This window comes from Oryzias melastigma, linkage group LG20, assembly GCF_002922805.2.
Source record: "Oryzias melastigma strain HK-1 linkage group LG20, ASM292280v2, whole genome shotgun sequence".
NCBI lineage: Eukaryota > Metazoa > Chordata > Actinopteri > Beloniformes > Adrianichthyidae > Oryzias > Oryzias melastigma.
The window spans coordinates 16,272,587-16,288,821 of record NC_050531.1 but is presented as its reverse complement, the minus strand read 5'-3'; the positions used below and the strand labels follow the sequence as shown (position 1 = coordinate 16,288,821).

The following is a 16,235-nucleotide window of genomic DNA, read 5'->3' as shown; positions in this document are numbered from 1 at the left end:
TTCTACAGTTGGCAACGGCAACGCTCTGTCTGATGGGAAGGCTTTGGTGGACTCTTTGATAAAGGTAAAACAAGTTTCTTCATTCATTAATTGTTTTTGTCATTCAATGAAGTTTGGAAAACTTCACAAAAATGGTAGTCTATTTGTCAATTAAATGCAACATTTTAAAACCTTATTATTAGAAATCTTTGCACTATTTTTACACGCTATATAAGCACAAAAACAAGACGGAAAATAGTTTCTCCCTGCAGCAGAAAAGGCACTCTCAGTGAAAAGAATTTCTCGGTCCACTGGATCCTTGTGATGCTGCAGTGGATCCTACCACTAACATGCATCTGTCTCACTAAAAACAATACATTTCTTTAAGCTATTTTGCTTGATGTCTGCCAAATAAATATTTTCATGCATAATAAATAAATTGCTGCATTTCAAAGATGGTCATTTTTGGAGATTATAGAACTTGTGTTTGTGAAAAAATGTTGAGGAAAACTGATTCCCTGAGGTGCAACGTTCAGTGACACGTTACACAAAAAAACTTCTAGATCTAAACAAAAAAAAATGAAATGATGCATTTTTTGTTAGAATATTAAAAAAAGTTTTTAAATCATTAATATGTACATAAAATATCCCTAATGGACTGTGCAGAGTATTACCAGCATGAAAATGGGCCACTCACGCTCTTGAGTGCACAAGGTTGTTTTGGCTTATCCAGAAATAGACCCATAGTAATGGGATTACATATAATATTTTTAATAAATGAAACCACACCTGCTAATCCATCCAGATAAGCTTGACGCTGTTAATACAACACATGATTTTGAACACATAACCACATCTGTAGCTGCATTTATCAGTTTCCTGAAGCATGTTTTGATCAGTTTTACATGTTTACTAATGTTTGTTTCTGTTTTGGAATTTCCTGCTGGCGCACATGTAGAGCTGAGTTGTTTGGTAGCGGATAGCTACTCAGACGGCTAATATATACTCAATTGTAATTAAGATTAGTGGTCCAGTAAATTCTTGATCAGGTGATGCAGACTTCAAGGACATATAGAAGTAAACATAGCTCCTGTGAATGTGAAAAGTACAAAATCTTTCTTTTAGTCTCCAAAGGTTTCAATTTATATTTAGTGTCATACTAATACTAACAAGTTCCCACTCAAGTATCAATCCAGGATTTTACTCCACATCATAATATTTAATCATTTTATGCATGATTATATTGTGGGTGTGGGGGGGTGGGGGGGCTTGTATATGTTTTTGTAATTTTTTTGGTCTTTCTTTTGTTTGTTTGTTTGTTAAATCGAAAACCCTTTTATGTTAAAACACTTTAAGTTACATTAGTTGAAAAAGTGCTATATAAATAAAGTTTAATTTGATTTGGTTTGATTTGATTAGCTTTGGTTTGGTTCCATTCAAGATTTAATAACATGGACTGATTTTGTTTGATTTGATTTAATAATATGGTTTGGTTTGATTTGATTTAGTTTACTATGGTTAGATTTGATTGATTTACTTTGGTTTGGTTACATTTGATATGGTTTGATTTGATTTAATAATATGGTTTGATTCCATTTCATTTGTATAGTTTGGTTTGATTTAGTTTAATATAGTTTGATTTGATTTGCTAAGGTTTGGTTTCATTTAATATGGCTTGATTTGATTTAATAATATGGTTTGATTGTATTTAATTTAATATGGTTTGATTGATTCAATATATCGTTTGATTTAATAAGATATGGTTTGATTTGATTGATTTACTTAGGTTTGGTTTAATATGGTTTGATTTAATAATATGGTTAGATTTGATTGATTAATTATGGTTTTATTTGATTTAATAATATGGTTTGATTTTATTTTATTTAAGTCTGCATGTTTTTATTTGATTTAGTCTGATTTGATTTGATTCAATGTGATTTGGTTCCATTTAATATGATTTGATTTGATTGAACATGTTTTGATCTGATTGAATATGGTTTTATTTTATTTTATTTTATTTAACATGGTTTTATTTGATTTAATTTAATGGGGTTTTGTTTGATTTGATTTGGTTCCATTTAATATGATTTGATTGAATATGAATTAATTAGATTGAAAATGTTTTGATCTGATTGGATATGGTTTGATTTGATTTGATTGAATATGGTTTGGTTTGATTCGATTTGAAAAAGTAAAACGACTCTTCGTTTCCCTTCACAGGTGGTAGCCTGTTACCGGCATTTGGCTTCCTGCATCGGTGGATGCACAGACAGCTTGCAGTTGCGAGATGAGTTGCGGCAGACGAGAGAAAAGGCCCAAAAGCTGGCAGAGACCATCTGCCATCACTTGACCTCGCGCCTACGTGACAAGAGCCTGCCCGAGGAGCAGCGCAAGGAGATGGAGCTCCTCTGGGTGGCCTTCTCCTCCAGTCTAGAGCTTCTACACATTGACATGTGCAAGGTTCACAACATCAGTGACATTTTCTTAGTGGCTAACAAAGCATCCCTGGTGCAAACTGGCGTACAAGGTAAGGAAAAGCTGCGGTAAAAAAGGCCCTGTGGAACTCACTCACAAATCATTACCTCATTGGCAGATTTTCTTTAAATAAGCAAACAAAATCGGCCAATAGGGTGAGAAAAATGAACCAAGAATTTTTATTTTCAGAAAAAAAGGCACCAAGACATGTTTTCTCAATTTATGATTATTTTGCTATTGAAGAACTTTTTAGAAGTGATTATTTTTCTTGCAAGACAGAAAACAAGATATTTTTTCTTGAGTCAGAATTCTTCCCCTTCTCCCACATTTATCCCTCCAAGCAGAGAGATATGGAAAAAATAGTCTTAAATTTGAACATTATTACGGCTTGATGACATCATCATCAGTCGCCGGTAATCTACGTCAGTGCATAGCTGCCAGTGTTAACATGGATAAATAACATTGGTTTTATAACTTTCAAAAGTCACGCAAAAACAAAAAATCAATAAACTTCTGTGCTTCAGAACACACCCACGTGAAGAAATGTGTTTCTCCTCCATGCCACAAGTGTGACAAAGATCACCCTACCCTCAAAGGGATGCACAACTCTATGTCCCTATGACTCGCTCTTAAAAAACACTTTTGGACACTCCTAAAGCTTCAAACGCCTCTGAAATTGGAACAATAGGGAGGAGCCAGATGCTTAGGAAAGCTGTTTGGATTCAGTATTGTATAATGCACTCCAGGAAGTAGATTTGGAGATAAATCGGTGTCAGAAATTAAGCAAGAATATGGTATAAAAATGACTTGGAAAGGTCATGGTAACAATTCTCTTTGCATGGTTCCAAAAATGTTTAAGGAAAATAATTGGAACAATGACGTAAAAAAATATAACTGGACATAAATCTGACTTTTTTGTGATTGATTGGTTTTAGTGCTATATGCAACAATCACACTAGGCCACTGAAGCGTGTTTAAGAATGGGCTAAATGGGGATTCATAAACGCTTTTAGCATACAGTGTTCACACTGGATTGTTACTACCTGATACAAGCGCATTTACTTAAATTGGAAGATGCTTAGTGTGAAATTTCCATGAGGTGGAAATCTTGCTCCAGATTTTTTTCTTTCAGAATTCCTAACTCTATTCCAATATATGAAACACTTGGTATCATATAATTCTGGTTGAACATAGACCACCAATAAAATCCAAGTCCCTGATTGGTCGAGTTGGTTTAACTTTCAATGCGTGTTCAATGGCTGCACATAGAGCCCAATAGTTAACAAAAACTTGTGTAGTAATCCATGACTGCAGGACTTTTGAAAGCAGAAGCTCAAAACTCATATACGTGCATTTACATAACCTTTTAAGTGTTTGCTTGAAGACATGTTGCAGAGGGTGTTGTGAACGTAGCATCATAGTTCCTGGACATTGATAAATCCACCATATTAAAAACTAATATTGGTTCTGATTATGCAGGAGGAGTCAGTGAGGTAGCAGCCCGGGCGCTCAGTTTACCCGACTTGAACCAAGCCCAGACGCCCAGCCTCCCTGCCAGCCTGGAGAACGAAGAGCAATGCACCCTGGGGGAGGAGATCAGTCGCATTGACCACATGATTGACGACATGGAGATGAAGGTCAACGTGCTGCGCTGGATGGTGGAGCCCCACGGGCCGCAGTACGCAGACCCGCTCAGCAGCGTCGACAGCACCTCCTTAACTCTGTTCTCTGTAGATGAAGAGCGGCCCGGCTCGGCGCCCCAGAGTCCACCCCAGAACCGCTGCATCCTTGCGCTCTCACTGCTGCTTGCTGTTGTTTTAATGCAAGTCACTTTATTTATCTGTATTTTTCTTTTCTCATGAACACAACCTTAACATATTCAACTCTGTCTTCTCTATACAACCTCAGATTATTCAGAATAACTCTGTAAAAAACAGTTAGATTTTTAAAGAACCTTAGTCCTTACTTAGTTTAGGGTTGTTAGTTGATTTATAGAAGATTTTTAGACTTAAATATTTGTTTCAATTGTCACTTTATTTTGCAGTGAATCCAAAGCTGCCATAAACCTTTAAAGAATTCCGATTACAACAAAGACGAGAAATAAGCATCAAACTGTTTTCATTCTAGAAAAAGTGAACTATTTGACCCTTCAACAATGCAACTATTTCTTACACACATTCCTCACTCAATGAAGTAAATTTGCATTTGATAAAGAACTCTTGTAAATTTTTCTTTTTATTGCCACTGTGAGGCCATAGGTGCTGAACAATGCTTTGTAGTTGGATTTTGGATTTGTATTTTGTACATAATCTGAGCTGTATGAATAACAAACTACCTAGTAAACATGGCATAATTAAAGTATCAACTTTGACATGACATTGTTTTCATTGTTTTATCTTTAGCACACTGGTAAAGCATTGAAATACTCTGAGTACAATACAACAAAATATTTCAGAAAGTAAATATGGATTCTAGTTCTGAGGTATGAGGTCAGAGGAAATTAGTTGCTTTTTAAGGCTTTTATTGCTGAAAAGTATTGTACAGTTAAGAATTAAATATTCAAAAAGTGCCAGAAAAATCCAGAGACAGTTTCAGCTTTTAAACTGCTGCTCCATCACACAATAAATCAATTTAAGTTCATATACTTAAGGATGCTGTAGGAAAATAATCACCAAATGCAAAGTATTATTTGAGCGTTAGTTTTTTTATTTTAAATCTTGGTTTACAGAATATTTTCTTATGTCATTTTAAGACTGAAATGACATCAATTTACTGCTTTTATGGTAGAAAATTGAACTTCTCGGTCATTTTTTTTAAACATTTGTTGGCTTTAAGCTAACAACAGTGATATTAATTAACAATAATGTTAACAAAAAATAAAAAGTTCATTTTTGTAATTGGTTCTTAATCAGCATTTGTGTAAGTCAATGTCTTTAATTTTAAAACATGCAATAAAATAACTCCATTTATATATATATATATATATATATATATATATATATATATATATATTTTTGTAAATTCTTTACAGCATAACCCTTCCTTCCTTCACCAAAGCAGCAATTTGATTAGTTATGTGTATCATTACAATATTTTGGAAGTAAAAATCACAACTTTTAAACAGTATGCATCCTAAATTTAGGTAATATTAATTTGATATTAAAGCAAAGAAATTCTAGCAAGTTTTTCAAAAGTTTTGTGTGACTCTTCAACTGGTAATTTCTACATTTATAATATAGTGAGAGAGTTTAACATTTAAAATGTTTAATGCTTCATGATTTGAGGCACTTAACTTTATTATATATATATATATATATATATATATATATATATATATATATATATATATATATATATATAAACTTAGATATACAGTAAGGAACATAGTACAATAAACTGTACATTGCATTATTAAAATAAGCACCAGTGAAAACAAAAAACAACAACAAAAATAAAAGCTAATATGTTAATCTACAGCATAAAGCAGAGACAGATGTTATGTTTTAACAGCTTTTTGTTAGTACCGGAAGAATTAGTGTGTAAAAGTAAAAATCGTTTTATTTGGACAATTACAATGATTCAACTATATTTGGAGTACTATTACAAAATTTACTTTCATGAACATAATACTCTGTTAAACGAATGAGGAGATTTTTTTAAGATTAAATGTTATTATTATTATTATTGTTATTATTATTATTATTTTAATAAAACTTTATTAACTAAGCTCAATATCCATACATAGCATTAGAAAAACAAAAAGAAAATGAAAAGGGGGACCAAGAATAAATGCACAGTACACGAGAAATAAAGTCATGATAATGGAGCACATTTGAGTAAATCACAACGTAATGAAAATGGGGGAAAGTTTGGTGTATCACTAGTTATTTAGATACAATTTCTCAAATGAATTCCAAGTTCCATAGCTTTCAAATTCTCTGAATTTTTTAGAGGTTAATGGTTTATTTTATTTCAAAAATTGTAACGAAGGTTTCATGATGATATTTTATGCATATGCATATGGAAAATAAATTTTATTAAGAGCATATAACTTTTAAATTTCCTAAAAAATACAATTATATATTTATTACAAAAAATAAACTGTACGTGTGTGAATCTTATAAACCTTTTAATGAACCTTTTAATTTGAAAGCTACGCCCAGAAGTGTTTAGATCTGTGAAATATGAAAGCGGAAGCTGAGTGAAATCAAGTGCTATGTGTTTTATTTTGAAAGGCATACCCGGAAGTTTGTGGATTTCTTAACTTTATTTACATCTGGGTGAGGTGAAAAACTACTAACAATGCGTTTCTGAAAGTACTCGACTTGACAATTCTAGTTTAATTCCTGGAAGACGGAAGTTTTCACGATGGTGTCAAAAGCGTGTCAGACGCGAATTAAATGTTATGTTGTTAGCTATCCTGAAAAGTGGCGGGACTCTACCGTAGTTCAGGATAAAGTTGGTTGTTTTTCCTCCGCGGGGTCGTTGCTATCAATACACAGCTGGAGAATGACAGTTGTCGAGCAATTATCAGACTTTCAACGAGCCGTCTTCGCATCTTCAAGCAACTTTGTTAAGTTCCCTTTGAGAGGAAGACGCGCGAGGAACAGAAATGAGTGGTTTCCGTCACGTCTCTCAGTACGAGGTAAAAGAACACGCATTTTAAACTTCATTACAGTCAACTGTAACATCAATGAGACTTTTGTCAATCAATATAGTTTTTTTTTCTTTAACTAGGGCGTTGTGACATTGTAACTTTGGATCATAATGGTGTTTGGGTTTTCAAAATAAAATTCCTGTTTAGGTCAAGCTGCCTTTATTCGATACAAAATGTTTACATTGACTTATGCCACCTATATTATAACCACAAATCAAACAATTTTAACAGAATATATAAATTTTTATTTATATATAAATAAAACTATAACACAATTTCTATTATATACATTTTTTTGTGTAAAAATGGAAAAAAAACATAAACACATTCTTTCAATTACACAAGTTAAATATGTGGAGAAAAAAAGTAGAGTACTTATGATTATGTAGAAAACTTTTTACTGTGTAGTATCCTCATGCATGACTTTTTAATGTAACTCTGAATTAAAATCTACTATCCATCCCTTTCAGAGCTCAGCACCTCCATCAGAACCCTCCAGTATGACATGAAACCGGACGTACCGAAGGCTCAAGGCCGGAAGCTGTTCTTTGATACCCGCGCTGTTGTGCGGCTCTTTGAAGAGAACGGTTGGCTTCCTTCTCTCTGCATCTTCCACACGATGATGACCGACTTCTGAACACTTGTTTTGGATTCATTTCTTCTTCCCGTATCAACAGGGTTCTCCACTCAACAAGCTGAAGTGATGGTGAATGTCCTCATGAGGACAACGAACTCCAACATGGAGGTTGTTTACAGTGACATGGTAACCAAGGTGCAACAGGTGATCCTCAGCCTCACTGAAACATTGATTGAACTTTAATCATATTGTTAAGGCATAAATTAAATGTAAATTGAGCTTTTTAAGAAAACATTTTCTGACATAATTTTTAAAAACAAACAAATTCATATCAAATTGTTCCTTAATGTTTGTTGCGAACAATCGTTGGCTATTTAAAATGTATTGAAGGTAGCTTTAAGTGTAAAAGTGATCGTGAATAGATTTATTCCAAGATAATTTATTGGCGATGAACCGAGTCTGAAGATTCACTCACAGATATTTCACATCTCCTGGGTCTATGGGATAGTTGTCACTCTCAAATGTTTGACAGGAGATCATGCTACAGCGAGTGATGTCTCAGATTGCTGCAGTGAAGAAGGACATGATCATCCTGGAGAAGAGTGAGTTCTCTGCCCTGCTGGCCGAGAATGAGGTAAAGTCAGACACTTTCGACTTTTCATAAAAAAGTTAAACGGTAAGAAATTAGCTAAATGGTAAAGAAACCATTTGATTCCACAATGTAACCACTGTCGAATGTTTTAACTGTTATAGATTCATGATATAATTTTCAATCAAATGCATTTATTACATCACTCTACACTTGTGTAAGCATCTACATTGTTTTATATGTTTATTTTATTCTTCCAGAAACTAAAGGTCCAGTTATTACAACTCAATGAGCAACTTGCTGTGAGTTGTTTTTCTATCTTTCATTTGTATTCAATATTAAATCGTTTTTCTTAACATTTTACCATATTGAAAAGCATAAAAGTCAGTGGTTCTTCAAAAGATGCCTTTTTTATTACTTTATTTAGTTTTTCTTCTCTTTGGTTGCAGGATGTGATGAAAAAGGTGCGCTCTGACAATAAATTGGACTTGAATTTGGAGAAAAGCCGCGTCAAAGAACTAGTAAGTGTTTGTGAAATAAAGTCATAGTGCTGAATTGACTGTGTCCTTTATAATTAAAAAAAGAATACTATAAACTAACAAAAAACAACCTTAAAGTTTAATCTTTTTTACTATAACCAAACTTAAATATTTAACAGGTGATTTAATTTTACATTTCCATCAGATATTGTAATTGTTTTTGCCAAATTTTATATATAAGTATCACAAAGTAGTTCTGCAGAAAATATCTGCATGTAAATAATGAACATTTTCCTAAATATATCTCTATTATTTGTTTAAAAAAAGTGAAACAAAGGATATACGGAATCAGAAATATCTAACAAGACAGATTAAACTTATTTTAGTCATCAGTGATCATTTATCAGATAAAATTATATCCATAAATGATTATTAATAAAAAAATAAAAGTAATTTAAATAGCATTTGAAAACATTAATATTTTGTAAAACATTTAGTTCATGTCTTGCAAAGGAAACCCATTGATCTTTTAATACTATAATTTAGATCTACATTTGCTAATGGTTTAAGTTTTTTTTTTAAATTTTAGTCAAAAACATTTAATTGCTTTTAACTAACATTATAGTAGGAAATTGAACAATTTATTTAATTGATTCCAAAACATTTTCTGTTTTTCAGTGGCTGATGCAATTTTCATTTGTTTCTGTGTGAAGACAGTTTGTGATTAAGAAATTGAGGATGTCAAAATATGACTTTGTGATTTCAGAAAGTAGAGCACGACAAGCGGCTTTTAGAGACCCGAACTGAGATCATGGAAATGGTTTGTAGACGTCACAAACGCCTCCAGATAATCTTTTTTTCTCTTGTTCAAGTCAAAATGTAGTTGCAGCAATAGTTCTCTTTTGTTTAGGGTCTGTTCAGTGTTTTCCTTTTTTGTTTTGTCTTCAGCGCACGGTGTCCGATCAGGCTTTTGTGGTGTCTTTTCACAGACGGCAGATCAGGACGGCCATTTGACTCAGACAAACATCAAAATTGACACTGAAGTTGCTGGCTTGAAAACCATGCTGGAATCTCACAAACTGGATACAATAAAGTATCTTGCAGGTGAGAAGTGGAACTATGAGTACAAAAGAAAACACAAGCAGGAAGGAAAAAGTGAAAGTAGTTTTTTAAGCATATTCAGCTTTAGGAGGAATTTTGTTTTATTTAGTTTAAATGAGAGGTAGCATTATTGAAAACTGCTTATAAAACGTTTAAAAATATAATAAAATGTATTTTAAAAAATCACTGAATCCATTGAGCTGTATTTTTCCTTCTCTTTTCAGGTTCTGTATTCACGGGTCTCACTGTGGTCTTGGGTTTTTACAGAATTTGGATGTAAAAGTGTCCTGTTTAAACTTTCTTATGACTTTTTCTTTTCTGACGATCAAGTTAAAAGTATTCAGAGTAATTCACCTTATTTTAAATAATTTTGACATTTTTTTATCATTAGTATTGTCTTGTTTAAAAGTCAATGTTTTTTCCCTTTAAACAGTTAGAGCAGCTGCCTAAAGGCTAGAATTAAAGAAAACATTTCCCAGTGTTTAAATATATATGTATTGCTAAATTTATACAAACATATGTGCTGTGTTGCCTATTAGTAAAAACAAAATGTAAACAATTTTTTATTTTATAATGTAATTTTTTGAGATGTTGATTAAAGTATTTGTTGTTGTTTTGTTTAGTGAAGGATCCGAAACCACAAATAATCTGTTTTTGACCTAATTTACCACATGTCAAAGAAGAAGCAAGTAAATACAATACTTGAGATTGTTTTTCTATATGCTATCCGAATATATATTTTACCTGTATGTGTTATTTAAATGAATTTAAAAAAAAATCTTTTTAATCAATAAATACACTCAAAAACACTATTAGATGTTTTTTTCATTTGTTTTTTGCATACAAAATAAAGAAAAATGTGCTACCTATTTAAAGCTCAACTTCTCATTAGTAAATTATTATTCATTTGCTAATTTAAATATACTGAAGAACACTATTATAAAATATAATAATCAAAAAAATAAAATGATTGACTAGTGCGGTGCCTTTATTTTGAAAGTCACTTGAACCGGAAGTGCTCGTGTGCGGATACTGTTGTGATCAGCAGACACGTGCTGAACGTTCCCAGATGTTTTGATATGTTTTCAAGCAGCTGCTCCTTATGACATTACAATTTTAGATGTACTGTATATTATGTAGATAGTAGAACATACCAAACTGAAACTTCCGTGTCTAATACTGGCTAGAAGGTTAGCAGTGAAGCTAACAACATCAGGTAAAGTAGCATTTTATTAATTTAACATGTACGTGTTCAATAACTTTGCATTGAGAGATTTTTTTACAAGGTTTTGGTATTGTTTCATATTTTTGGGGGTCCTGTTAATACAAGTATCAGAAAATTACGCTTGTTAACGATTTATTTACATTTCCCAGGTACGTTTTCTTGCCGTCATGGCTGATGCATTCAGTAGCAGCTCGGAAACTGTAATTCAGCGCGTGCTGGAAGTTACTTCAAAAGCAAACACACCTGTAGAGAAACTAGAGGACTTGTATGAGATAAAGAAGTGTTGTGAGTTCATTACAGACCATCATTTCCAAAAGGTGAGGACACTTTTCATTTTTGCCCAACATATGTTCAAAGAAATGAATCAGTAAAAATAGAAAAATGTGTGTTTTCCCAAACTCTGTGAAGAAGCTTCATTCCATGCTTCATATTTACAGGTTGCTCTGCAGTTTCCTGATGAGCTGCTGAGAGATTCAGTGGCAGTGGCAGAGGAGATTGAGAAAAACTGTAATGCCAAAACATTTATTTTGGGAGACACATCTTATGGGAGGTAATGGAACATAATTTAAACGTTTTTCATTTTCATAAATATGGTCATTTTTGTTTTTCTGTAAAGTCTATTCAGTGTTTTCTCAAACTTTTCAACTGGATTAAACTGAGGTAATGTTTCAGTTTGTCATTGAATGGACGGATGTGAATTTATTGACACATAACACCTTGAAACAAACTATTTTTGCACATTTTTTTTGAAGTATCATAACTTTTATTCTTACTTCATTTGAAATGAATATTTGATACACAAAGATGTGCTTTCTTATACTGATCGGTGTGTTTAATAATGTAAAAACCAGCATTGTTTGCTAACCTCTTTCATGCAGCTGCTGTGTGGATGAAGTGGCTGCAGAGCACGTTGGAGCGGACTGTGTCGTGCACTATGGCCGTGCTTGCCTCAGTCCATCAAAAAGACTGCCTCTAATGTACATTTTTGAAAAAAGACAACTTGATGTGGAGGTGTGTGCCTGCTCCTTCAGAGAGCTTTACCCAGACAAACAGAGCCACATCGTCCTCCTCTATGATGTTAACTATGATCACGCTATTGGTAAGATTTCCCACAAATCCCTTAAAGACCCACTCTGATCAAAATGGTGTTTTCAACGTATTCTTGTGGCATTTAATTCATGATGGAGGACATATTTTAAGAAAATTAAGCTTAGCTTAAAAGATCACTGGGAACACTTTTACAACAGATCAAAAGATGATCAGAGTGGGTCTGTAAAAACAGATGATATTACTTCTGTTAATACAATTGCTTAAATATATAACTTGTGCTTTTTATTTGCATTTTCAGATGATCTTGTAAGGATTCTGTGTCCAGAGTATCCAAACCTTGTTGCCTCAAAACTTGTGGTTGAAAGCGATCAGTGTTTCAGTCACGGTCGGATCAATCGACAGAGTTCTTGTCTGTCTGATCACGATGAAAAGCAGATTGTCTGTCAGTTTGGAAGGCAGCTTTGCCTCAAAACAGGCCTCACAATAACAGATTACAGTATGTTCTACGTCGGTCAGGAAGGAGCGACGCTGCGAAACTTCATGATGACCTGGAATCGATGCTCCTTTTGCTCTTTTGACCCGGAGACGATGAAAGGGAGAGTTGAGTCCATAAGTATTAACCGAGCGCTTATGAAGCGGTATTACGCCATCGAAAGAGCCAAGGATGCTAATGTGGTCGGCATCCTGGTGGGCACCCTGGGGGTGTCCGACTACCTCGCCATCATCCAGCAGCTGAAGGAGAACATTCACAGAGCCGGAAAGAAGAGCTACGTGTTCGCTATGGGGAAGCTGAACGTTCCTAAGCTGGCAAACTTTCTTGAAATCGACATATTTGTACTGATCGCGTGTCCCGAGAACTCGCTCCTGGACTCAAGTGAGTTCTATAAACCTGTGGTGACGCCGTTTGAGATGGAGGTAGCCTGCAATAAGAAAAGGGAATGGTCCGAGGAATACGTCACAGACTTCCGACATCTCCTACCAGGTTTGATGTATTTTTTTTTCTCCAAAAATACAGGAAAAGAACTACTTTAATTTTGATGTAGTTTTGTAAAATACTGTGAAATTCTTACACTTAATAATTTTTTTTTCTTATTGGAAAAACATCTTTATTTATTAATAAACAGCTGGTACATAAATGGAACACTAAATATTAATAAAAAAAAATGCTAATAAAATGACATTTTCACCAAATGTTGGAAACACACTGTAAAGATGTCTATTGTATCATATATTTATCTTCCATTAGCTGATCCTGCATGGTTTATCTGTAATCAGTTTTCCTTGTAAAATTCTATGTTTTAAACATTTTTCCTGCTTAATTTCAAATTAAATGTGTTTATCCCTCAAACAGGAGGACCCAGTCATGTGCTGTTTGCAGAGAGGCAGGAAGATGACGATGAGACGGATGTCTCCTTGATAACCGGAGCTCTCCGGAGCTCAAACGTGTTAAACGGCGAGCCTGCAGAGAGCTCGTATGGATCCTCTGTGGTCCTGAGAAACGAGACGCTGACCGTAGCAAACACCAACTCTGCTGGTATGTGTCAGAGTCACAGCTACGGTTTTCTAGAAAACATTTATTGTCTGGTTTTGTGTGCACAAAGTAATCTTAAAGAATTCAGAGGATGACAAAAACTCAAACGTTTATATTTCTATCAGCATCTTTTCTGGCAAGTCGCAGCTGGCGGGGTTTGGAGCAGAAGCTGGGAGAGACGCCGGTGGTGAAGGCAGTGGAGGGCAGGAGAGGCATTGCTATCGCCTACGAAGAGGAAGGATCTTCTTCATGATGTACCAGCGGAGCTCCTCTAATAGCATTTTTATTCATGTACAAATTGATTAAACCAATCCTTTAAATGATATATGTAAATCTTTTTACAATAGATTTATTTAAAGAATAACTGCAATATATAGTTCTAGTGCTATAATTAATTTTATAGCTCTAGAACTACTGTGTGCCAAAAAAATTTGCACAAATTACTGGCCATTCACGGGAGCTTCTCTCGCAAAAGAAGCTGGAAATATCCCAGTATTCCCATTACATCGTCCCTCCAGCCAGTCCTGGTTAACTGTAGAAAAAGAATAAACTGTTATTTCAATTTTCATGTAATTAAATTGGCCTAAATAATTTTAAGCAAGCTTTTACTTCTAGCAAGGAGTGTAATTTTATCCCCTTCCTTGAAGCTCAGATCTTCTGGGTTTGGAGACTGGTAGGAGTGAAGCGCCACCAAGTGAGTTTCCTCCTCTTCATTCTGCTGGAATCACAAAATGTAAGAGGTTTAGTTCAGGCTAGAGCATTAAAATCAATCACTGGGACAACCAGCTGAAAATTTTTGGATTAACTAGTGTTTAGTGCATTTACATATATTTAACTTTAATAGTCATGATCTGCTAAAATGATGAAATCATTAGAAAAAAAAATCCAAACACCAAGTACGGTACAAGCAGTTCTGCACATTCTGGTAGAAAAATATGCATTTTTTGGTACCATAGAGGTGATACCTAAAAAAAATCAATACATTTATGACAATATTTTTAGAAATATTCTTTAAAAATGTCCTTTTCATACAATTTAACCCCCCCCCCCTCCCGTGTATTTTTTTGCCCAAGTAGAAAAAGTGACCTTTATTCAAGCCTTTTTGGCAACTTTAGTGCATATATGCCAAACCCAAACTGGAACTGAATACTGATATACAGTTTTTTTTTAAATAATGTCATTCACTCCATCCATCCATCTTTCCAAACCAACTCTCTTCCTTTTGGGGTTACAGGATTGCTGGAGCCAACCCAGCTACCATTAGGTAAAAGTAGTGTTCACGCTGTTGCAGAGTCACACACATCAAGGGGCAATTTATAATAACCAATAAACCTATGAAACATGATTTTGGGCTGTTGGAGGAACCATACAAACTACACAGAAAAAACCTAGGAGGGATTTGAACCAGGGTCTTTTAGCTGTGAGGTGATAGTGCTAACCGCTACACCACAGCACAGTCTTCATCTACACTGATGAAGTAAAAAAAATGTGTCAGTAAACAGGAATATGATGTCCAAACTTCCCTTCAGTTGAGTCTTGTTGCTTAACCGTGATGTTGACAGAAATTCGCAGAAGGTCCGTTGGGCGCCACCACTTCCTTACCTCCTTCGCGTTGCACCACAGAGTGATGCGCCCAGAACGGACCTGGCTCCACACAGTTTCCATGTCCGTGTTGGCATCAATCACGCTTTGTCCACTTGAATCTAAGCTGAAGTCAAAATATGACGGTAAATTTTGTCTTACAAAGACGAGACTCAACAGAAGGTGTCAGTTTGGGGGTAAAATGAATGTCGTACCTCAAAGAGATGTTGTGTGTAGGGAGGTTGACCTTCTTACTGATTTCTCTTATCAGCACATCATAGGAAGCCCCACGTGGGATTGAGACAGCAAAGGTGAATGTGAAGTGAACTTTGACGATGTATAAATTGTCTGGAACCTTGGAAACACAGAGTAATCATACTGTAGACTGCATGTTTATGATATGGACCAATGACTGTTGGGTTATTCTCAGCGTACCTTCTGCTCATCATTTCTACTGCTGTTGTCCTCTGGAGTGTAACCTGAACAGACCAAATGTTATGAAACCAAGGAAATGATGACGTTCTTAAATCTGTGAATTAGGAAATCTACCTTGAATCCTCTCCGGAATACTTGGTGCTTCTCGACTGGAAGTTGGAACCAAACCCTGGTGACGATTATTTCAATTAAGTTTAGACTTTTAGAAACTTGAGAACAAGCAAAAATCTTAGATAAACTCAAAGTTCTTGAAGTTAGAAGGTACCCCATAAGACTAAGCTGAGGCTTCGATAAGAACGCTTTAATTGAAAAGTATAAATATTGTGTACGAAATAAGGACATAATTCCACACCATAAAACCAAATTGTAGAGCACTTGAATTGTTGAATCCCTAGTGCATACAATAATTTTAACATTTAAACATTTAGTATTTATTGCTTTATTACATTGTACCAGGCTTAGTATAAGACAATTGGTAGGTTTTTCATTATAGTTACTTTCTTATTACCACAAAAAAATCAAAAATTTTTGTTTTTGTTGTTTCGTAATGCAAAAA

At 34.4% G+C, this 16,235-nt stretch overlaps 4 protein-coding genes across 6 annotated transcripts in view; 3 read left to right on the top strand and 1 right to left on the bottom strand.

Annotated features, from left to right (window-relative positions):
- rgs9bp (regulator of G protein signaling 9 binding protein) overlaps nt 1-4,830 on the top strand; it is a 5,351-nt gene extending 521 nt beyond the window's left edge. The window contains exons 2-3 of the mRNA XM_024280356.2: nt 2,200-2,506; nt 3,934-4,830. Coding sequence (XP_024136124.1) covers nt 2,200-2,506; nt 3,934-4,316 — 690 coding nt within the window. The 3' untranslated portion in view covers nt 4,317-4,830. The remainder of the gene's footprint in view (nt 1-2,199; nt 2,507-3,933) is intronic.
- A 1,850-nt stretch (nt 4,831-6,680) lies between these two features.
- mcur1 (mitochondrial calcium uniporter regulator 1) lies at nt 6,681-10,669 on the top strand. Of its 2 annotated transcripts, none has more exons than XR_002920059.2 (9): nt 6,681-7,099; nt 7,582-7,698; nt 7,789-7,892; nt 8,221-8,322; nt 8,538-8,579; nt 8,727-8,798; nt 9,523-9,576; nt 9,705-9,860; nt 10,082-10,669. XR_002920059.2 is itself a non-coding variant. In XM_024279624.2 (9 exons), exons 1-9 carry the CDS (start codon nt 6,823-6,825, stop codon nt 10,135-10,137), a joined length of 939 nt encoding a protein of 312 aa, XP_024135392.1. In that variant the 5' UTR covers nt 6,681-6,822; the 3' UTR covers nt 10,138-10,669. The 2 variants fall into 2 exon arrangements, 1 of the variants encoding a protein (XP_024135392.1); XM_024279624.2 differs by having other exon boundaries at nt 9,746-9,860.
- Nucleotides 10,670-10,868: 199 nt separating this feature from the next.
- dph2 (diphthamide biosynthesis 2) lies at nt 10,869-13,986 on the top strand. The gene is made up of 7 exons (XM_024280371.2): nt 10,869-11,073; nt 11,232-11,399; nt 11,520-11,632; nt 11,961-12,181; nt 12,431-13,114; nt 13,484-13,666; nt 13,789-13,986. Exons 2-7 carry the CDS (start codon nt 11,250-11,252, stop codon nt 13,914-13,916), a joined length of 1,479 nt encoding a protein of 492 aa, XP_024136139.1. The 5' UTR covers nt 10,869-11,073; nt 11,232-11,249; the 3' UTR covers nt 13,917-13,986.
- A 76-nt stretch (nt 13,987-14,062) lies between these two features.
- ncf2 (neutrophil cytosolic factor 2) overlaps nt 14,063-16,235 on the bottom strand; it is a 7,074-nt gene continuing 4,901 nt past the window's right edge. The window contains exons 10-15 of one of the 2 annotated variants that reach the window (XM_024280370.2): nt 15,794-15,848; nt 15,680-15,723; nt 15,460-15,599; nt 15,266-15,371; nt 14,273-14,378; nt 14,063-14,195 (exon numbers count right to left, since the gene is read on the bottom strand). In XM_024280370.2, the coding sequence (XP_024136138.2) occupies nt 14,104-14,195; nt 14,273-14,378; nt 15,266-15,371; nt 15,460-15,599; nt 15,680-15,723; nt 15,794-15,848 (543 nt within the window). In that variant the 3' untranslated portion in view covers nt 14,063-14,103. Of the gene's footprint in view, nt 14,196-14,272; nt 14,382-15,265; nt 15,372-15,459; nt 15,600-15,679; nt 15,724-15,793; nt 15,849-16,235 lie in introns of both variants that reach the window. The other variant, XM_024280369.2, reaches the window with a different exon arrangement.